General features: G+C 43.7%; 1 protein-coding gene across 2 annotated transcripts in view; it reads left to right on the plus strand.

The window, feature by feature from the left end:
• The window catches only part of NOTCH2 (notch receptor 2), a 163,964-nt gene that overhangs the window by 134,271 nt on the left and 7,586 nt on the right, over positions 1-22,107 (plus strand). For both annotated transcript variants that reach the window (XM_049618358.1, XM_049618357.1), the window contains exons 18-31: positions 1,432-1,660; positions 2,436-2,637; positions 4,105-4,258; positions 4,617-4,801; positions 6,320-6,452; positions 11,455-11,691; positions 14,326-14,438; positions 15,350-15,855; positions 17,219-17,566; positions 18,296-18,438; positions 18,638-18,848; positions 19,280-19,376; positions 21,005-21,173; positions 21,788-22,089. In XM_049618358.1, coding sequence (XP_049474315.1) covers positions 1,432-1,660; positions 2,436-2,637; positions 4,105-4,258; positions 4,617-4,801; positions 6,320-6,452; positions 11,455-11,691; positions 14,326-14,438; positions 15,350-15,855; positions 17,219-17,566; positions 18,296-18,438; positions 18,638-18,848; positions 19,280-19,376; positions 21,005-21,173; positions 21,788-22,089 — 3,029 coding nt within the window. The remainder of the gene's footprint in view (positions 1-1,431; positions 1,661-2,435; positions 2,638-4,104; positions 4,259-4,616; positions 4,802-6,319; positions 6,453-11,454; positions 11,692-14,325; positions 14,439-15,349; positions 15,856-17,218; positions 17,567-18,295; positions 18,439-18,637; positions 18,849-19,279; positions 19,377-21,004; positions 21,174-21,787; positions 22,090-22,107) is intronic.

Here is a 22,107-nt window from a genome sequence, read left to right on the forward strand (position 1 = left end):
CAGAGCCTGGAGCCTGCTTTGGATTCTTTGTCTCCCTCTCTCTACCCTTCCCTGCTCATGCGCTGTCTCTCTGTCTCTCAAAAATGAATAAACGTTAAAAAAAAAAAAAAGAATTTAAAGATTAATGGCACCTAATTCACAGCAAACATAATTTCAGACCATCATATGGATGGCACTAAACTAGGTCCTGGCAGTGCTAAAATAGATAAAAACCCAGTGCTTACATTCATGAAATTCATAGTATATTAGCAAAAAAAAAAAAAAAAAGATACATAGACAAATTCAACATTGTGTAACAAATAGTGAAGAAAAATAAGTCCATGGCACAGTCGATGGAGAAATTTAAGGGACTGAAATCAAATTATTTGGAACCCTTTTCCACATTAATTGTTACATCAGTCAAAACTTTCAGTACTTAAAAATTTTCCTATTTGAAGTAAAACTAGCAATATTTACAGTTAGCTTAAAATAATCCAGTAAATTATGGTGAGTTCCCTGAAAAATGTTATGGAAATTACAGTAGCTGTGTGCTATGTACTGTGGATAAGAAGGGATAATGTGATTTTTGCAATTTTTCCACTAAAGATCACAGATGGGCCTTAGAGTAGAATTAGCATAATAGATGAATAAGGTAATAAATATCCCTCGTATAAAAAGGGGCTACATTACCCACCTGATGTTTAGTTCTCCTTTTATGTAAGTGACCTGTCTTTGCAGTTTGATTTTAAAGTCCTCAAGAATAGGATCTACCTCTTATTTTTCTTGTTCTGATTTATATGCCATCTGTATTTCAGAGGACCATGCCATGATAGTAGCTCAAAATTCGTTGATTAATTGCTGTGAATCTAAACTGTTCTAAGATTGAGCTATGTGTTATTTAAAATTTTTTTAATGTTTCCTAATTCTACCTAAATCTAGAAAATAAAACAAGAGAAAGAAGAGAGAAGGAAAGGAAAGGAAAGCTGAAGGGAGGGAAGGAGAGAGGGAAAAGATAGGAAAGAGAGATCAGCACAGGGGGCTGATTAGTATATATCCTGTCCTACCCCACCCACTCCATCACCACATGGACCTTTTGAAAATTTTTACTGATAGTTTTGAGATTCTGTGTATTGGGGGCACATATTTGATTAGCAAGTATGCGGGGGACCAATGTAAGTTTTAGGACTGTTAATTTTGCAAAACTGTTAGTGGTGTATGTTTAGTTCAGTCCAGTTGTCAAACAGGTTAAGAATCTCAGGCAAGTGTTAACTGCATTCATTTTTGTAAATGGAGAAGTCAGGGCAAAATAGATGTAAAGAAAAGTCCGGGTAGAGACAAGGCAGAATTGTTACTGTTATTAGTGTGATGCAGTTCAGGTCGCTCATCTTTATAGGTCTAAGATGAAATTGATGCTGTAGTTCACAGCTCTAATTCTTGTGTGTAATGACTTAGATCCTTGCCAGAATGGAGGTTCCTGTGTAGATGGAGTGAATACTTTCTCCTGTCTGTGCCACCCTGGCTTTATTGGGGATAAGTGTCAGACAGACATGAATGAGTGTCTGAGTGAACCGTGTAAGAATGGAGGGACCTGCTCCGACTATGTCAACAGTTACACTTGCAAGTGCCAGACGGGATTTGATGGAGTCCACTGTGAGAACAACATCGATGAGTGCACTGAGAGGTGAGCAAGCCATATGCTGAGGCACCAGTGTCTTATGGGGAAAAGGGAGAAAGGAGCACAGTAATGGGATTGCAGGGCAGGAATAAGGTGTCCATTTGGGTCCAATTCCATAGTCCTCTCCTGTTGCCCCGTTCCTGATTCCCTTTGGATGTGTAGTTAGCAGGTCAAAGGTCAGAGGTTGAAAAGCTTAGTGGGATGGGTCTTCATTTGTTTCTAATGCTTGGGAACAGAAAGAGTTATAATTCTGTTCCATTCTCCTCTTGGTCTCTTGTTCATTTCAGCTGACAATTTAAAAATTCCTGTTTCTTCGCAGATTTTTCATCACTCTTTAGTAATTTCTGAGTGGTTTCTTTCTTTCTTTCTTTTTTTATTCCAACAAGTTTATTCAGTTTCTCTTTCAGAAAGAAATTTGGAGTCAAGAGCTATTTATGTAGCACTTTTCTTATAAGTTAAATTGACTTAGGGATAAAATGAAATGTGATACATGGAAAACCACAGAAGGACTGGGTAAAACCTGGAAACCTTCGCTTTCTCTAGGAATCTCTAATAAACTCAGCCTTTTAAATACTCTGAGCTTTTGGGGTGTAGAAAGGAAGCCAGGAAGCTGACTGGCACTCGGTGTAATTTGGAAAAAGAAAATTTACTAGATCTAGGAGTTTAAGATGCTTAGGAGCATTGGCCTCTGTAACTTGTTAGCTTCTAGGAACCTTACTTTTTGAGGAGCAGGTGTGAGGAACCACATTACATAGCTGGAATTGCTCTCTCTGCTTCTTAGCTCCTGTTTCAATGGTGGCACGTGTGTCGACGGGATTAACTCCTTCTCTTGCTTGTGCCCTGTGGGCTTCACTGGCCCCTTCTGCCTCCATGAGATCAATGAATGCAACTCTCATCCATGCCTAAATGAAGGAGTATGTGTTGATGGCCTGGGTACCTACCGCTGCACCTGCCCCTTGGGCTACACTGGCAAAAACTGTCAGGTAATTACATTTCATCCCACTCTGCTGAATATTACAGTTCTCTTCTAAGCAGAATAAACCCCTCCTAAAAAAGAAAATTTTGTCTTGGGGGATGTCTCTGAGATAAATCTAATAGCTGGTAGATTCCAAAATGGTGACATTGGCAAGATTATACAGATTAACAAGCGTAAGACTGTTGTAACAGGCTAACCAAGAACTACAGAAAAACACATGTGGGAAATAAGCACATAGATGTTTTTTATGTTGGAAATACAAAAAGGGAAGTAAAGAATAATTAAAATAGTCTTTAAAGGTCAGATACAGTTTCTAGGGGGATAATGATAATAATTACCATGTCTTGCAGTGTTATTCTCAAAACCAAGTTAGTCACATGTCTTTTAAATTCAAATATATAAATATACATTTTCATATATTGTTAGGATGGAAGGACCCCTCAGAGCCAACTAGGGCAGCTTTTCATTTCATGGAAGAGGAAACTGAGTCCCCAAGGGGCAAAGTAACCTTTCCAAGGTTTCATACCAAACAGCATTATGTTTAATTTTATGCTATTTTTACCTCTTAAACAATGATGGGATGATAGAATAACAGAACTCCAAAGAATTTAGGATTAAGTGGCCAAATTTAACTAGCCTTACAGGGTACGCTTCCATAAGGCTTTGGCTGTATTGGTCATGCAAATAACCACCACTGCATATTAAACAGCTTGATGCTGATTCTGTGGATCAGAAGGACATTCTTCCTCGGGCTTTTGTTCATTCTCACAGCGTGAGGTTACATGTGCCAAGAGAACTCTCCACCCATACCCACTGGCACCTTCTTTCATGAACACTCCATGTTGTGAGTGTGACCTTGCTCTGCCCGGGGGTCAGGTCACCACATGTGAGCTAGGGAGAAAGGGACTAGTCTGCTCATATTCTTTGCCTCATTTTTCATAAGCTCGATTTTCTCCCTCCAGGTAAGCTCTGTGGCAGCTTTTAGGTTTAACAGGCTTTAAGTCCTTTTACTCATATCCACCATGGACAGATTTGATTGAGACCCATGTAGATTTGTCCCACAGGATTAGCACAGGTGTCACGGACCTGTCTGTTAGCTGTAACTTTCTTTCTTTCTGGCCCTACGGGGAGGGGGTGGGTCACAGATCTGGACATAATCATAACATTAGGAAATAACTTAACCTATTAAATATTAGACTACCTCAAATTCTTAAGCTTCTGTCGTAACAATTTTTTTTAAGTAGAGCCAGAGGAATTAGACTATATAAAATGATGAGATTACCTGGGAACACTGGACTATTTTAAGGCTTGGGTGAGGGATATATATATATATATATATATATATATATATATATATATAAATTTTTTAAATTAGTGTGCTTTCCTTTGATTCTTAAAATGCAGTAATGCAGTGTGACATTTTCTTCATTTCTGGTATTTGGATATTGATGTACGTGTATGCTTCCGTTTTCAGACCCTGGTGAACCTCTGTAGTCGGTCTCCATGTAAAAACAAAGGTACTTGCGTTCAGGAAAAAGCAGAGTCCCGGTGTCTGTGTCCGTCTGGATGGGCTGGTGCTTACTGTGATGTGCCCAATGTATCCTGTGAGGTGGCAGCTTTCCACAGAGGTGAGCTCTGCCCCCTTGGGCCCTGGGGTCACTCCCTGAACTATCAGCCAACTAGCAGTGTTTTAGAGCGGGTATTGTTATCATGGGATGAGAGGGAAGAGCGGACAGGGGTGGGTGGGCAAGGCTCTACAGACAGGGTCTGAGACGGAAGGTGAAAGGGCAGAGGCACAAGCTTAGAGGTTTCAAAAAGAAATGTATTTAAAATGAGACAAAGGCATATTCCACTTTCAGAGCTTATTTATTTTTAATATAAATCTGGTGCTAAGTGTCATAAACTATACAATAGTACAGTTAGTTGGTCTGAACCTGATGTGTTGTGTGCTCTTCTGTGATATCTGTCCTGTACTGGGCTTCCTAGGGGTGTCCATTGACCACCTGTGCCAGCACTCTGGCATCTGCATCAATGCTGGAAACTCGCATCACTGCCAGTGCCCCCTGGGCTACACTGGGAGCTACTGTGAGGAGCAGCTCGATGAGTGCTCGTCCAACCCCTGCCAGCACGGAGCCACTTGCAGGGACTTCATCGGCGGGTATAGATGTGAGGTAAGATGCGCTGAGCAGGCAGAGGTCAGAGACCTCCCAAAGATGGCTCAACTATTGTGAGCCCTAGCATACTGAATTTAGCTGCTTATGACTTATTTTTACAGTTTATAATTTTTTTTTTAACCGATCATCATTACATTGTTTACTGATCACCATTTCTTTCAGTTCTCTTGTGTAATAAGTTAGCATAGAGATCTGCAACCGTCTCATTCCACAGAGTTGCCTTAGGATTCAGAGCCAACATTCACTGCCAGAGTGCATTTCACAGGCCAGCAGCTCAGTGGCCCCTGGCACTTCCCTGAATAGCAGCTGAGATAGGAAAAGCCACTTTGAGGTGTGTCCCAAGTTGCTTAGCCCGTTCCATGTAGCATCACACTAAGTATTACATGTATATATTTGAGGAAGTGTGTGTCTTAAGGAACATGTCGCCATCTTCCTATTGGCTGGGCTGATAATGGTTACAGCAAGATGTTAACAGAACACCAGAGACTTGAATTTGATACCAGTTCAGGCCACCTAGGAACACCAAGAAAAGCGTTACTTCTCATAAATGAACCAAAGATGGCCTCTTTATATTGGCCCTGCAGTTATTTCCTCCCGTTAGTTCAAAAGCCACCAATGCCAAACTCAAATTTTTACACATCCAGTTGTTTTAAAAATAGCCCTAATGAGCAGATTTTTAGCCATTCAGAGCCTTCCTGTTTTGTGTATTCTGCAAAACTGTACCCAATATCCGTAAGCCATAGGTAAGCCCCAGGGCATAACGACCCCCCACCAAGCCAGTGTTGCCCTTCAGAGCTTTCTGACCAGATACTCTGGCTTGGCTGTAGAGTGACATCACCAAACATGTAAGCCCCCTCTCTGTTACCCCCTTCCCTTGGAATTCACTTGCCCTCCTCTCCCTCCTCTCCTTCCTGCTCTGGACAGTCTTGTGCTGTGAGGGAAGCCCTCACATGCAAACCTGTCAAAGCACTAGCCAGTAAAGCCACTTCATGGTCAAGGTCTTTTTCCCTCAATCAGCCCTGAAATCGTTCAAACCCCATATTAGCTAGCACTGCACACCCCATCCCTGTCTCAGCCAGTTTCTCACACATACATGCGGTTTCCTGAATCTAGAGGTCAATAAATGCAGTATGTTAACTACATACCATTGGACTGAGTTATAGGGTCCTCATCACATAGCAAGGAATGTGTATTTTAAAGATGGAAAAACCTGCACAGAGGAGCAATGAAAGTTTTGTGCAGGGGCAACTCTTGAAATATCCCTCAGAATATTCAGTCCTTGCCTTTGCTATAAAGTGGCCTTTCAGCTGGAAGATGTAAATGCCAGTAAGCTGCAAGTTGGCCCGGCATAGGATGATTGGTAGGACGTGTGATAGTGCCAGAGAAACATGTAAGAGCTGGGTGGGGGCCGGGGGGTGAGCAAAGGTATGCAGCAACCTTTGAGATCTCATTTGCTCTGGTGGTCTGTTTCCAACAATGCTCCAGTGTTTCTTCCTTTTTGCTTGTTCCTGTCAGTGTGTCCCAGGATATCAGGGTGTCAATTGTGAGTATGAAGTGGACGAGTGCCAGAATCAGCCATGCCAGAACGGAGGCACCTGTGTCGACCTTGTGAACCATTTCAAGTGCTCCTGTCCACCAGGCACTCGAGGTATGAAGTCAGCCCTACCTGTCCTCCATCTAGGACATTTTCTTAAGTTATAAGTCCATTTTTGTGTGGAAGACGTTTTTAAAAATTAACTATTTAGTTCTGGATTCTGGTCATTCAAGCCATTTCCTTCTCTCATCTCTTGCCTAGTTGTGATGTTCTGACTCCTGTTCTCAGTTCTGTCTGGTGGTTGTTGCCATCTGATGTTCAGTGAAACACAGAATGTGGAAATGATACAGTGTTGCAGCAAGATTAGCCTGGTTAGCAGGATTTCTTGGTGCTTCAAGGGAAAATAACTAGTGGTCTCTTGAATAAATAATTCACATTTACTAGTTTATGTATTTGTTTAAACCTGCCAAGTTTTGCCTCCATAAGGTGGGGGGATGAATGAAATGAAAACATTTGCTTATTTCCATAAGCCCAGAGGAGGAAGTTGATGGACTACAGCTGCAACTAAGAATTGCAGTCAAGCCTGTGGAGTCCAGCCCTAGACTGAATGATGGAGCATTGCCCCTGCCTCCAAACAGTCTTCTGGAGAGAGCTCGGAGTATTGTTTGCTAGAAGAGGTGTACTTATAACCCTACCTGTTCTGAGCAGCCTGTAAAAAAAATTTAAAAAAAAAAGTGCTGAAGCCATCCACGATGGTGAAATTCATTCTCAGTGTCAAAGAGAATAGAATGTCAAGGAAGTATTTACACTTAGACCTTTATGTTCATGAATTTTGACAGTTTACCTTCCTTGAGTTCAGAATTTGGCTAAATTAAAATAGGAGAGCACCCCCACTAATAGGCTAGTCACTGAGCAATGAGGTTAAAGAGGAAGAGAAAACTCAAGAGAAATGGGTTTTTAATATCTGAAATTTGTCCTGTGAAAAGGTGAGTTGTTCTCTGCTCTAGAAATCAGTAGTTCAAAGGGAAGTAGAAGTGATTTTGATTCATTATTAGTTTGTTCCTTTTAGTAATTTTACCGTTTAGGACAAGCTCTGATTCTGGTGGTAGTAGATCAAATCTCAGATCTCATTGGCTTAACACAACAATGTTTTTCGTTTGTTTTTGTTTTTGTTTTTTTTTGGTCACTCAAAGTCTGAGTGTGTTGAGCTACCTCTCTCTCTATTTTAGATATGCGGTTGCAAGCCCTTGGCCTCCAGGGCCTGCAGGGCAGAGGAGGAGAGACACTTGTAGGGCCATGCAGCAGCTCTCACTACCTCAGTCTGAAAGTGACGCACATCATTACTGCTCACAGCACACCAACCAGAATTAGCAAAATGGTCTCCGCCTAACTCCGAGGGAGACTGGGAATGTGGGAGAGCACATGGATATTTGTTGCACACTAAGATTTGTCCTATACCATAATCATTTTATAAATTACAGATGTCAGTCTTAGAATGGACCATTTCATAAAGCAAAAAAGTTCTCTCTTCTGTTTGTTAAGGATAGCTTAAACATAGTTTTGCTATTATTATTGACAATCTGTTTCTTTCCGTACTTTGTATATGTCATCCAACTGCTTTTGACCTCCAGGTTTTTGTTTTTTCATGTGAAATCCTTATTAAGGATCCCTTGTGCGGGGCAAGTTGCTTCTCTCTTGGTACTTTCAGAATCCTGTCTTAACGACCTTTTGGTTATGATGTGTGTAGGTATGGATCTCTTTGAGTTTATCATCAGAATTCATTGCGTTATCATGCTATGTGTGCTTGCTTAGGTATGTAGAGTGGTATTTACTTCTCCCGGCTTGACTTCTCTGTCCATTGGTAAACACTCAGGACCCTGTCAAATCCTAGAAGCTCATTGTGAGAGTTATCACAAAGATTGTTTTCATTTCAGTACTCCTGACCTTTGGATCCTGGCCTGGGGAGCACCTCCAGTTCCAGGTCAAGGGCTGACTATTCTTCCTGTCTCTGCTGTTTTCCTCCAGGCTGAGGTTGAGCTCATTGCCACTTGACAGGTCTGTCCACTACTGCTGGTTCCCTCCTGACGGGAGGCATCAGCGTCGATTTTACTAGCAGTCCCTAATTACCAGATATTCTGTGAGAGTGGAATCACAAACTGGTTTTGTTCTTTACTTTTGTGTTTTTGATTTAGTTTGTGAATAGGCAATATATGCACATGGTCCAAAATTTTATATGTAGATGCACACGCAACAAATATATACACATGTAGCAAAAGTGTGAGGTGAAATCTCCTTCTGTTCTCCTTCCCCATACCTAGTTCTTCCTCTCCCACCACCAAGTAACCTCCACTTTATTTTACTTTCTTGTGTATCTTTCTAGAGTTTTTTATGTGTCCTTCAGAATTTCTTTATGTGTGTAGTAGTCAAACACAAAGATATTTTTACTTACCCACTTCTTACTCTGAAGATAGTGTATTATTAGTTACCCTCTTGCACTTGATTTTTTTTTTTCTTTACTTAATTGGAGATGTTTCCATATCAATTTGTAGAACTTCCTTAATCTTTTTCATCCTACAGAATTCCCTATTAGCATACCATAATTTATTTAACCAGTGCCCTAGTGACAGGAATTTGGGGTTTCTTGCATGTGTACATTTGTAGATAAATCTTCAGAAATGGAATTGCTGGATTAGAGAATATGTGCATTTTGATTCATACTACTGAATTGCAGTGTATCAGCATACTGGCTTCTCCACAGTGTGTGAGGTTGGACGTCTTCTCATCTACAAATCATTTGGTTTTCCTCTTTCAGTGGTTTCTGTTTGTCTCTATATCCTTTTTTCCTGTTACATTATTCATCTTAATATTTAACAGAGATTATCTATGATACAAAATATATCAATATGTTATTTTTTGTTTTTGATTTTCTTAATGATTTTTTTCATGCAGAGCTTTTTCTTTTTTCTTTGAAAGATTTTTTTTTAAGTTTACTTATTGATTTTGAGAGAGTGTGTGTGTGTGTGTGTGAGCAGAGGAGGGCAGAGAGAGGGAGAGAGAGAGAGAGAGAGAGACTGCCAAGCAGCTCTGCACTGTCAATGCAGAGCCTGATGTGTGGCTTGATCCCACAAACCGTGAGTTCATGACCTGAGCTGAAACCAAGCCTCCCAGGCACCCCCAGAGCTCTTTATTTTTAATCGGATTGGAATTATCAGTCTTTTTTTATGGCTTCTGGATTTTGAATCCTAATCAGCAACACCTTCTACACTCTAAGACTGTAAAGGAATTCTCCCATATTTTCTTCAAGTGCTAGAATACTGGAGCATTTTTCCATGTGGCTGCTGATTTGTCCCAACACAATTTACTGAATATTTGATCTTTTATACAATAATTTGAGATGGCACCTTTATCAAATTATAAATTCCCATGTGTTTTTGGGTGTTTTTCTGGACGTTCTTATTTGCTTTATTGTTCCATTAATTTATCAATACCACTCTGGTTTAATTATTAAGGATCTTTGTTTTCAAGGTTTTCCAGGCTATGGTTATAGTTTATTTTTTCATATAATTTTAGAATCAGATTGTCTGTTAAAAAATCCTTATGGCATTTTTTTTTTTTATTGTGGTCACATTAAATTTATGAATTTGTGTAGAGAAAAGTGGCATCTTTACAAGGAGGAGTCTTCCTAACCAAATCATAACATCTTTTCATTTATTCACATCTCTTTTGTATCTTTCAGGACTATTCTAAAGTTTTCATATAGGTGTAGTACATTTCTTTTTAAGATAATTCCTATAATTAGAACGCTCACTCTCAGTCTCTCAAGTAAATATTTTAAAAAAAGAATATTCCTATAATTTATGTTTTGCTATTGCTATTGAAAATGAGGTATTTTCTTCCATTTTTCTTTCTTCTTTTTAATAGTCTTGCTTATATTAGTGTATGCTACAAATGCAAGTGGCGGGAATACAGAACTGTTCTCCTTTATTTTGTAATTTTTTTTTTAAGTTTACTTATGTATTTTGAGAGAGAGAGAGTGGGACAGGGTCAGAGGGAGAGAGAGTCCTCAGCAGGCTCCACACTGACTCAAGACTCAATCTCACAAAACTGTGAGATCACTCCCTGAGCTGAGATCAAGAGTCAGACACTTGGGGCACCTGGGTGGCTCAGTCGGTTAGCCGCTGACTTCAGTTCAGGTTATGATCTTGCACTCCGTGAGTTCGAGCCCCACGTTGGGCTCTGTGCTGACAGCTCAGAGCCTGGAGCCTGCTTTAGATTCTGTGTCTCCTTCTCTCTCTGCCCCTCTGCCTCTCATGCGCTCTGTCTCTCTCAAAAATAAATAAACATTTTTTAAAAATTAAAAAAAAAAGAGAGTCGGACACTTAAACTACTGAGCCACCCAGGCACCCCTATTTTGTAATTTTTTTGAATCATTCATGGAACCAGCTCTAGAATTTTCATTGATTTCTTTTGTAGTTTCTCAAAAATATTTACAGATATTCATACTAGACGGCTCATTTACATCTATAGCACATTAAATGAGTTCTGTTTTAAATGGAATAACCTTTGAGCTCTCAACAGGATATTTTCCCTATATTTTTTAGAAATAAGAAACTAGCACACATTACTTTATAGAAAAAGTCAGTGGTCTAAAACTTAAAACATATCATCCAAAGTTAGTTCCATTCTTACCAATGTTTTTCCATACTCGTAATTTATGTATTTATTGTTATAGTCTCTTTTGAACTGTTTTTATAGTTAGAATCAAAGGAGTAAATTAATGAAAACTCCTGGGTTTCTCTTGAGCTCCAGATTCCTGGTCTCTCAGGTGGGACAAATAATGCCAGCGACCCCACAGGGGACCGCTTGGGTGGGTTGTGGCAGAGAGTATGCATGAAACACCGAGTGGGTTCTTTCCTTCACTCTTTCTGGTCACTGGGAGCACGGCAGCTGTCATGGGTCAAGCGTGTGCTTCACCTTGCCCAACCTAAAATGTCCCGTCACAGATGGAGCCGTGTAACCTGAATAACTGTAAAGTGCCAACAAGGGTGGCTGTCTTTTTGCCGGAAAGCAGCTTTCCGAGGTTGTCATCATCCTTTGTCTCTTCCCTTTCCTCCAGGCCTGCTCTGCGAAGAGAACATTGACGACTGTGCCGGCGGTCCCCACTGCCTTAATGGTGGTCAGTGTGTGGATAGGATTGGGGGCTACAGTTGCCGCTGCTTGCCCGGCTTTGCAGGAGAACGGTGTGAGGGGGACATCAATGAGTGCCTCTCCAACCCCTGCAGCTCTGAGGGCAGCCTGGACTGCATACAGCTGACCAACGACTACCTGTGTGTCTGCCGCAGTGCCTTCACTGGTGAGAGCCTCCCCGCCACCCCCCGTGCTCTGCCTCCGAGGGCCTTTGAGTGAGGAAATTGGGCTCTTAGGTCATGACCTAGACCCAAGTGAAGCTTTTCCTACGTCTGAAAAACTAGACCAGGTTAATTCAGAGGCTCAATTTTGCCTTAGGTCTGTGCTTCATGGATGTTATAGTCTACCTTTGCCTTTTTTTTTTTTCCCCCTAAGAGATGCTTTCTCTTTTGTTATACATTGATTATATCATACTGTAGCAGAAATATGAAAAAAGAAATAGAATGTTAGGAGTGGCTGAGCAAAAATCCATTTTTTAATTGGGGCAAAAAACATATAACATGAAGTGTATCATCTTCACCATTTTTAAGTGCACAGTTGAGTGCTATTAAATACATTCACGCCGCCATGCTGCCATCACCAGATCCATCCACAGAACTCTTTCATCTGAGGAAAATAACATCTCGTGTTCAGAAACCTTACATCTACTCTGGTTTCATCACGCTGCCTTCCTTGGCATGTGATGACCTGGGTTACTGGTAGTCACTGACACAGTGACCTTCTTTCCATCTCTGGAACCCAGAGAGGCTCAGGATCTTCTAGGTCACCTAAGGGGAGTAGGTCCACATGGGGATGTGTTTAAGCACAGATCAGTTCACGAGAGTACGTACTGGAAAGCTTCAGGGAATGATCTGCACAGCTGAGAGCTGACCAGGTCTCTTCTCAGGCTCTTCTCCAGAGAGAAGCCTTCTCAGACTTCTCCAGGTCTCTTCTCAGGCTTCTTTTCTTCACACATTGTAAAGATGGCCAAGCTCTGCCTCAGAATAGGGGCTTGTCATAGGCATGCGTTAGTTACTTCTGAAGATGGGCAGCTTGGTGACTTTGGGGGGACTAAAATAGTTTCTAACCGTGGCAGTGTCATCAGATACTCAGAAGTCTGCCTGGCATTTGTGGAGTCATTCTAAACCTTATGCTATAGTAGTGTTCCTTGCGAGTCGGATAATAGGCTATAGCAGTCTGCTTAGTAATAATTTGGCAAGTTGGACTCTGCTACATTCAGAACCCATCTCTAGGCTTTTAATTTTCAAGATATGTTACCTTTAAGAACTTTGGTAATTTATGAAGAATGGAGGGATTTTGCCTGGATGCAATATCAAAAGAGAAACCATCCATTATGAACATCATACGTATTGAGGCAATGCTGGACAGAAAGAGTATGAGCAGTCTCTCCACAGCCTCATATTAGCCACGATGTGCTTTGGAAGCCAGAGATGCAAAACTGGCTGCTGTTTCTTTCATTGTCTCTGGGGCTTCCTTTATCTGGAAACACTGAAAACACTTATACAAAGAAAGGGGAAACAGATGAAGGACTGGAGACCACCTTGAATTAGGATCCCACCACCAGGAAGTAGGGTTAATGCATTTTCCACACTTGTGATTGAAAAGAATCCCTCAAGCTCATTGCTTGTAATTATTGTGGGATGCTGTTGCTGAGATGAGCACTGAGGGGCCGTCTGTCCCTGAGCCCCATGTCCATGTGATGGCTGCTCTCGGATAATGGCTGTTGCTGTGATTTGAAGAGACAAACACCCGTAATCCTTGCCTCTTAATTCTGGCTGGCCAAAATTGTTAGTATTTTAATTTCCTTTTATTTATTTTTTTAATGTTTATTCATTTATTTTGAGAGCACACACAGGCACGTGAACAAGGAAGGGAAGAGAGAGAGAGACAGACAGAGAGAGAGAGAGAGAGAGAGAGAGAGAGAGAGAGAATCCCAGGCAGGCTCTGCACTGTCAGCATGGAGCCCTATCTGCAGCTCTGCCCCCACGAACCATGAGATCATGACCTGAGCTGAAATCAAGGGTCGGACACTTAACTGACCCAGCCACCCAGGTGCCCCTAATTTCCTTTTAGAAGCCCCTCTTTGCAAGTGACTTCAGGCCACATGGGGCCCACTTCCTGCTGGGCCTCCAGGTGTCCCCCCCGCCCTTGATTTCAGTTGCTTAGTTCACTTTATCATACAGCAGTGGTCTCGAGATGCCATCTGTTTTAGAACTGTTTCTAGAAGAAATGAACTCTAGAAATATTAAGCTGTATTTTAAAGCAGTGCTGATCAAATTCCAGAAAGGCTAGGAAGTGATTGAAAAGAGATATTATGGATGAAAATTCTCTTAAGCCACAAATCAGCACTTGAATGCATTGGTCTGGTGTAGCCTCTTCTGTGAAGTTGACAGTTTTAACAAAATGCAGTGAACAGTTTTGGTAAATATTTCTTTTGGCTTGTGAAAGCTAAAGTTATCTTCAAAGGAAAAAAAAAAAGCTGAGGTGTCCTTTTCTGTTTCTTTTGGTCAGATTAGAGAGATTTTTCACGACTATGCCCATCTTGTTTTGTGAGTCTCTTTGGGAATCTGTGCCTTGTGTACCTATTGTATAGGCAAGACAGAAGGGGTACTGGCTTGCGCCAGGGGTGAGCCAGTCGCATGGGGGTCCAGGGAGTGTTTCCCTCATCTTCTGTTCCTTTGGCCTTAGGACTGAGCTCACACCTCTTGCCCCATCCCTCACCCTTCGGCTAGCTCCCATCCCAGCAGCACTCTGCTCAGTATATTGTCTTTTAAAACTCCTTTTCATTTTCTGCTTTGAGGTCGTCACTGTGAAACTTTCGTCGATGTGTGTCCGCATATGCCTTGCCTGAATGGGGGGACTTGTGCTGTGGCCAGCAACATGCCCGATGGTTTCATTTGTCGTTGTCCCCCGGTAAGTGCCACGTTGCCTATCGAAGGGGCCTGCTCTCTTTCACACAGTATGGACAAAGCTGAGATTAAACCTCGTTTTTCCAAGCTCCTTCTGGAACTTTCTTGGTGGGGAGATTTCTTAATTTTAGCTCCTTCACCAAAAAGTGCTGGGGTTTCCCGTGTAAAAGCTATTAAGAAACTCCCGGAAACAGTGAACTCCCTGATCTGTGACTCAGTCTTCAGAAGCACTTAGAGAAATCCACAGGAAGTGGTGGAACGTTCCCATGAAAACAAGACTTGTGTCTCTGACCTCTGGGTCCTGTGCTGGGGGGTAGTCTTGCCCCCAGATTGGGGCAGAGTTGGTTGGGAATGCTGCTCCTTAGCAGGGACTATTTGGGAGCAAGCTGCCTATTACACTAGGAGGAAGCCTATTTTTAGCCGTTTGCTGTGCAAACTCTTTTGCCACTGCCAGAGGCTGAAACCCTCCCTAAAACAGAGATCACTATGTGTGAGGACAAACCAAAAGGAAACCTGTGCTGTCCCCTTGGCCTCACTGAACAGGAAGTATAGGAACAAAATGGCACGGATAGCCTGTGAGACTCCCCAGACTCCTGAAGTAACTTCTTCCACCATAAAGCCATTATATGAGTGGTCTAATGACGTTAAGGAAGGTGCTTATAGGTACAGTGCCACCTCAGTGCCCCCCCATGCCCAGTTGACTTATTTTCTAGAAGTGAGCTCTTAAAGTGAGAGAAGTCTTCACTCATCCCGTGGGACCTCTTGAAGAGGCCTCTTCCTAGGACGCGGTACAAGAGGCTACGTGGAGGGATCTTAGCCGTGTGCCTAGTCTTTATCTTTCTAGAGGTGGGGCAGAGAAGGGATTGGGAGGGAACACCGGGCCTGCTGTCCTTATCTGTTCACTAATCTCAACAGGGATTCTCCGGGGCAAGATGCCAGAGCAGCTGTGGACAAGTGAAGTGCAGGAGAGGGGAGCAGTGTGTGCACACGGCCTCAGGACCCCGCTGCTTCTGCCCCAACCCCCAGGACTGCGAGTCAGGCTGTGCCAGTAGCCCCTGCCAGCATGGGGGTAGCTGCTACCCTCAGCGCCAGCCTCCTTATTACTTCTGCCAGTGTTCTCCACCATTCTGGGGCAGCCACTGTGAGCTTTACACGGCCCCCACCAGCACCCCTCCTGCCACCTGTCTGAGCCAGTATTGTGCCGACAAAGCTCGGGACGGCGTCTGCGATGAGGCATGCAACAGCCATGCCTGCCAGTGGGATGGGGGTGACTGTTCCCTGACCATGGAGAACCCCTGGGCCAACTGCTCTTCCCCACTTCCCTGCTGGGATTACATCAACAACCAGTGTGATGAGCTGTGTAACACAGCCGAGTGCCTTTTTGACAACTTTGAATGCCAAGGGAACAGCAAGACGTGCAAGTAAGGGTCCAGGGGCCCCAGAAGCTGAGGGAGACTGTCACTAACACACCTCGGTTCCTCGTTCTTGCTCCTAACCACTCCAGGGCTTCAGCCCAAGCTGCCTCTGCTTTTCAGACTGGCGCCCCGAGGCCCTCTTCCGGGTGTCAGCCTTGCCCCGTCGCACGCTGCCCTGTGTTCTCCCTTGCTGACAGAGGTCCAGGAATGCTCATGCACAGCCACCCTCTCTCTGCCTCTCTCTGCCTTCTCACCTGCTGCTCTCACGACCTCCTAGGGGAAATAACTTTTGGAAGTGGTGTTACCCCACTCTCAGGCAGCCTCTCACATAACCTGCCTGCAGGATGGATGGAAAGGTCTGTACCTCTATCTGTTCACCCCATTCCTTTCCCTCAGACAGAGTTTCCCCTTCTAGACTTATGAGGAAGCATAAGCTAGACCAGGCCACTTAACCGTCCTCGTCGTCTCTGTGGCAGTTACAAGTTGCTTTATAGTTTACATAGCAACTTTACTTTTAGCAATCCCATTTAATTTAACCCCAGTGAACTCTCAACAACCTTAATGAAGTGTAGGTACTGTTAACAGGTCTTTCACAGGTGAGGAAACTGAGACCTGGGAGGTTAGAGAATGTGCCAGAGCACATACAGCTGTTGCTGACTCCCAAGCTCTTTGTTGAGCCAGTGTGGCAGGTGATACCAATGGCATAACCACTATCAAGGGGTGAGAGTGGGGAGGAGAGTGAGGATGAAATAGTTTGTGTATCATTTAGGTTTGGGGACTCGATTTCCTTTTCCCAGTATTTGAAAGAGGCTGTACAGTTTAAATCTGGTATCTTGTCTGGGACACACCTCTCCCCACCTGCCTTCCAGAGCTAGGATTCAGTCTTGTTTGGGGAGGAAATGGGCCATATCGACAGGGTCCTCTGTGGAGCCCTGATGGCTCAGGGCTCTGTACCCGGTTCCTGGAGGCCCCTTTTATTTCCAAAAGCTCATTCTTACCGCAGCAGGGACAGCGGATTAAAAAAAAAAAAAAAAAGGGGGAAGCATGCACCTGGTTAATTTGTTTCAGGCATGCAGCTTTGCTTACAAAGCTGACTTATGAAGATTACCAGCTGCCTGGGCGGCTGTAAGCCCGTGCAGCATAGCGAGCACAGTGTTGTTTCTCCTTTGGAGGGTGCTCACATTGAGTGGCATAGATGGGGTATGTACTCTGTGCTGTCAGGATGGGAGACTCAATGAGGGGACCCGATCTGGGCTATAGAAGATAGGTGGGAAAAGCCACAGTAGTTCCAGGCAGAAAACCAAATAGCACTGCAGTCTATTCTGAGCCCTTCCCTTGTTCTCCTCCTCTTCTGCCTCCCCTTGCCTAGGTATGACAAATACTGTGCAGACCACTTCAAAGACAACCACTGTGACCAGGGATGCAACAGTGAGGAGTGTGGCTGGGATGGGTTGGACTGTGCTGCTGACCGGCCGGAGAACCTGGCGGAGGGGACCCTGGTTATAGTGGTGCTCATGCCCCCGGAGCAGCTTCTCCAGGATGCCCGCAGCTTTTTGCGGGCACTGGGCACCCTGCTCCGTACCAACCTGCAGATTAAACGGGACTCCCAGGGGGCATTCATGGTCTACCCCTATTATGGTGAGAAGTCGGCTGCCATGAAGAAGCAGAGGATGATACGCAGGTCCCTTCCTGGTGACCAAGAACAGGAGGTGGTTGGGTAGGTTTTTGGTTTCTGAACTTCTTAAAGTTTATAAAGCTAAGTACTCTGACACACAGAGGAAGTCATAACTGAACTTATAAGAATGCAGAGCTCAGGCAAGTAGAATAGCCACCAAGTACAGTAAACTCGTGATGCCAGTACGTATGTTTAAGGGTAAGGTTTTCCTTGGGCTTGGTATCCTGAAAGGGGGGCTGGAGCAAGCAGAAGGCGGGATGTCAGGATGGCCTCCTCAAATGCCAGAATGTGTAACCTTTTGCCAGGGTTGCCTCAAATCCCTTTACTACTGACCATTCTTTTTATGTTAATCATTGCATTCTGTTCAAGGCCATGCATTTATAACAGAAGGCTCTCTGTAATAATCTTGAATTGTTCTGTCATGGCACCCCACTATTTGTTGCTGTATCCCACAAGTTTCAACTGTATAGCTACCTCAGATGCAGATACAGAGACCACGGAGAATAGGGACCCGCTTTACCCAGTGTCCTCCCTTTGACTTGCGTTGCCTAAGTCAGAAGGTGCAAACTCAGCCAGACCAAGGAAGGTGAGACATAGTCTGGTGGGAACTCGTATTTATGATCTAATTTCTGAGATCTTTTGATGGCCCCATCACAGAGATAGGAGAGCCCAGTGCTGATGTGAGGAAGGAAGGCTCATGCAGTCCTTTCTAACTTCACTTGCTTGACTGGCACCCTGTTTTACTCACCATTTCCCCTTGGCATCCTACAGCTCTAAGGTGTTTCTGGAAATTGACAACCGCCAATGTGTTCAAGATTCAGACCAGTGTTTCAAGAACACGGATGCAGCAGCAGCTCTTCTGGCCTCTCACGCCATCCAGGGGACCTTGTCCTACCCTCTTGTGTCCGTCGTCAGTGAGTAGCACTGGTGTTAAAGGAAGAGTTTGGGGCAGGGGAGACATCACTTGGGGCCAGTGAGAAAAGGGCACACTTTTCAGTGTGCAGCTCTGTTTTTCAGTGCCAGTGAGGTCAATCAGTCAATGCCCTCTAAATGAATTTTATGCTAAGATTGAGAGGTTTATTCAGCACATTCCCTGTCTCCTTGTACTTCCAGGTGAATCTCTGACTCCAAAAGGTACTCAGCTTCTCTATCTACTTGCTGTTGCCGTTGTCATTATCCTGTTTATTATCTTGCTGGGAGTTATCATGGCGAAACGAAAGCGTAAGCATGGCTCCCTCTGGCTGCCTGAAGGTTTCACCCTTCGCCGAGACTCCAGCAATCACAAGCGCCGTGAGCCAGTGGGACAGGATGCCGTGGGGCTGAAGTAAGACAGTTTGCCAACAAGCCACTATTCACAGTAGTAATAGCAGGGATAGAGGAGAAAGGAAATCTTGTTGCATTATGATTTTAAATTTCAAGCTCTGGCCACACCACATTGTCACACCTAACCATGATTCTGAGTGCCTGCTGAGCGACTGTGAACTAACAGAGTCTGGATGCTTCTATTCTGTATATATTAAAGCAGTGGTGCTTGGCTTATATGTTGAGGCACCCTTTTGTTGTAAGCTCTTGATCCACAGGAAAGGAAAAGATGTTTACTCGGGCAGTGGGATGGAAAATACTGCCCATCCTTTGTGGGCCAAGGCTCCTGAAAGTCTTTGAGGATAGCCATGGAAAAAGTATTGAAAACCACTATATGAGTTTATGACATAACCTCTGCTCTTGTTTTTCCCCTTCATAATCTTGTCCTATCAGAAATCTCTCAGTGCAAGTCTCAGAGGCTAACCTAATTGGTTCTGGAACAAGTGAACATTGGGTTGATGATGAAGGGCCCCAGCCAAAGAAAGCCAAGGTAAGCTGGCCATGGTAGATCCACTATTATCAGCCACTATCTGGTCACATCAAATTTCTGTCCTTTGCTATCTAGAGTGTCCTGAATGGGTGAAAAGGGTGATAGTCTTTATGTGCTGCCCAGGCAATGACTACCCCAGGTTGTCATGAAAGGCAAGAATCATTAGGTCATTGATGGCCTTGGGTTACCTCCATATGTGTTTCAGTAAGAACTCTTTAGAGGCGCCTGGGTGGCTCAGTCAGTTAAGCATCTGACTCTTGATTTCAGCTCAGGTCATGATCTCATGGAGTTTGAGCCCCACATTGGGCTCTATGCTGGCGGTGTGGAGTGTGCTTGGGAATCTCTCTCTCACTTTCTCTCTGCCCTTGCCCCATTTGCACGCGCTCTCTCTCTCTCTCTCTCTCTCTCTCTCTCTCTCTAAATAAAAAAATAAATAAACCTAAAAAAATAACTCTTTATTAAAAATAATAAAACAAACATGATTCCTTCCTTAAGAATCATGCTGATGGTAGCTGAATAAGGAATGATGTGTGTAAATAGCAGTTTCCTTTATGACTAGCTCTCCCCCTTATCTTCTCTGGATACTCCCCCTTCAGGAAGGAAGAAAGCCAATGATCATTGAGTTTGGAGGTTCTGCATCTTGAGCGCAGGAAACTAGAACCATAAAGTAAGAGGTAGATTGGGCTGAAGCTGATGTGAAAAGGGAGACAGTCCATCCATAGCTATACATGGCTGGGATATGCATATATCCATGAGTATTCTAAAGCAGCTTGAGGGGATGAATGCTTGAGGAATATAGACATGCAGTACAGCATGATGGTTTAGAACATTGCTTAGTTACAATCAGAACTGGATTCAAGTCCAAAACTCTGCTACTTAGTAGCTGGAAAACTTAACCTCTTTGTACCTCATTATCCTTATCTGTAAAATAGGGAGTTGTTTCAAAGATTAAATATATATGTGTGAAGCATCTTACCCATTTTCTATCATGTAGTAAATATTCAATAAAAGGTAGCTGCCTTTTAAATTATAGTAATAGTTATTGCCCAGCAAATATTTTCTTGGGTGTTTGCTATGTGCTGGGCATTGTATTAAGTACAGGGAGGTGGTATTGAACAAGGCTTGTTTCCTGTTCTCATGAACCTTACCTTCTCATGGTAGAGACTGTTACATAGTGCCTTGTGAGCACTTAACACAGAGTCAGTTAAATAGAGGTAAGCAGAGGGTATTTTCGAACCCACAAGAGGAATTAAAGTCCCGTTGTATTTGAATGGTAGGTAGGAGTTAGTCAGACAAAGAATTGGGAAAAGATACGGCAGGCACAGGGGACAATCCAGGCAGAAGTCCAGAAGCAAGGAAATGGTGTTTTGGGGATATGTATCTAGATAGCGTATTTGGTAGATGAAATAGATGGTATATTAAGGCTGAAGCCTGGAGTTTGGAATGGGGAGGTCGGGAGAGTGGTACAGATGGCACAGGAGAGGGTGACAGGAATCACATCCGGCAGCAGCAGGAAGGCAGTGTGGATGACACCCTGGCAGGTAGAATAGGAGGAGACTACAACTGCCTCCTTGTCCGCAGCTCCTAATGGTGGGCCAGGTCAACACAGAGCCTTGTTTTCTTGTCAGGCTGAAGATGAGGCTTTGCTCTCAGAAGAAGATGATGCCATTGATCGACGTCCATGGACACAGCAGCACCTTGAGGCTGCAGATATCCGCAGGACGCCATCGCTGGCACTCACTCCTCCACAGGCGGAGCAGGAGGTGGATGTGTTGGACGTGAATGTCCGTGGCCCAGGTCAGCACACACCCACTTTCCAAACCTGCCCTGCCTGCCCTTGGCTCTGTGATGTGCCTTGGTGATCTGCCCCCTGCCAGTTGCGCAGACTAAATTAGCATGAGGAAATGAACACTTAGGGAATACAGACATGCAGAACATGTAAACTTCTGTAAGAAGAGGGAAGGATTTTATATTGCCTCATCTACAGCATGCTTGGGAATAGATAGGCTGATTACATGGGAAAGAGTTTAGTGGGATAGAGAAATAATATCCCAAAGCAGAAGGATAGAAAATTAATTGATACCTTAGTGCATATTATTGTTAATACTGGATATTTTTAAATGTTACCCAATTTAAAATAACATAGCACTTAGGAACTCAAACAGGAAGGCTTGTTTAACTTAGAGAAGAGCCCTAGCTTAAAAACACTCTTATTTTCCCATAAAGGGCATTATCAGGGGAAAAACAGGTGGCAAATGTAAAATGAATTGCCCATTACCACAAGAAGCTCAGAGGGTTTTTTCCCCATAAGAATAACTTTATTCAAACAGAACGCTTCCAGCCATTGGGTTCATTGAACATTAATGTCCTTCTCCTCCTTAAATATTTTTTGGAAAATTCCGTTCTTATAGATGGGTGCACCCCACTGATGCTGGCTTCCCTCCGAGGAGGCAGCTCAGATATGAGTGATGAAGATGAAGATGGAGAGGACTCTTCTGCCAACATCATCACAGACTTGGTCTACCAGGGTGCCAGCCTGCAGGCCCAGACAGACCGGACTGGTGAGATGGCTCTGCACCTTGCAGCGCGCTACTCAAGGGCTGATGCTGCCAAGCGTCTCCTGGATGCAGGTGCAGACGCCAACGCCCAGGACAACATGGGCCGCTGCCCTCTCCATGCTGCAGTGGCAGCTGATGCCCAGGGGGTCTTCCAGGTAAAGAACAGAGCTGAT

This window comes from Panthera uncia (assembly GCF_023721935.1).
Source record: "Panthera uncia isolate 11264 chromosome C1 unlocalized genomic scaffold, Puncia_PCG_1.0 HiC_scaffold_4, whole genome shotgun sequence".
NCBI lineage: Eukaryota > Metazoa > Chordata > Mammalia > Carnivora > Felidae > Panthera > Panthera uncia.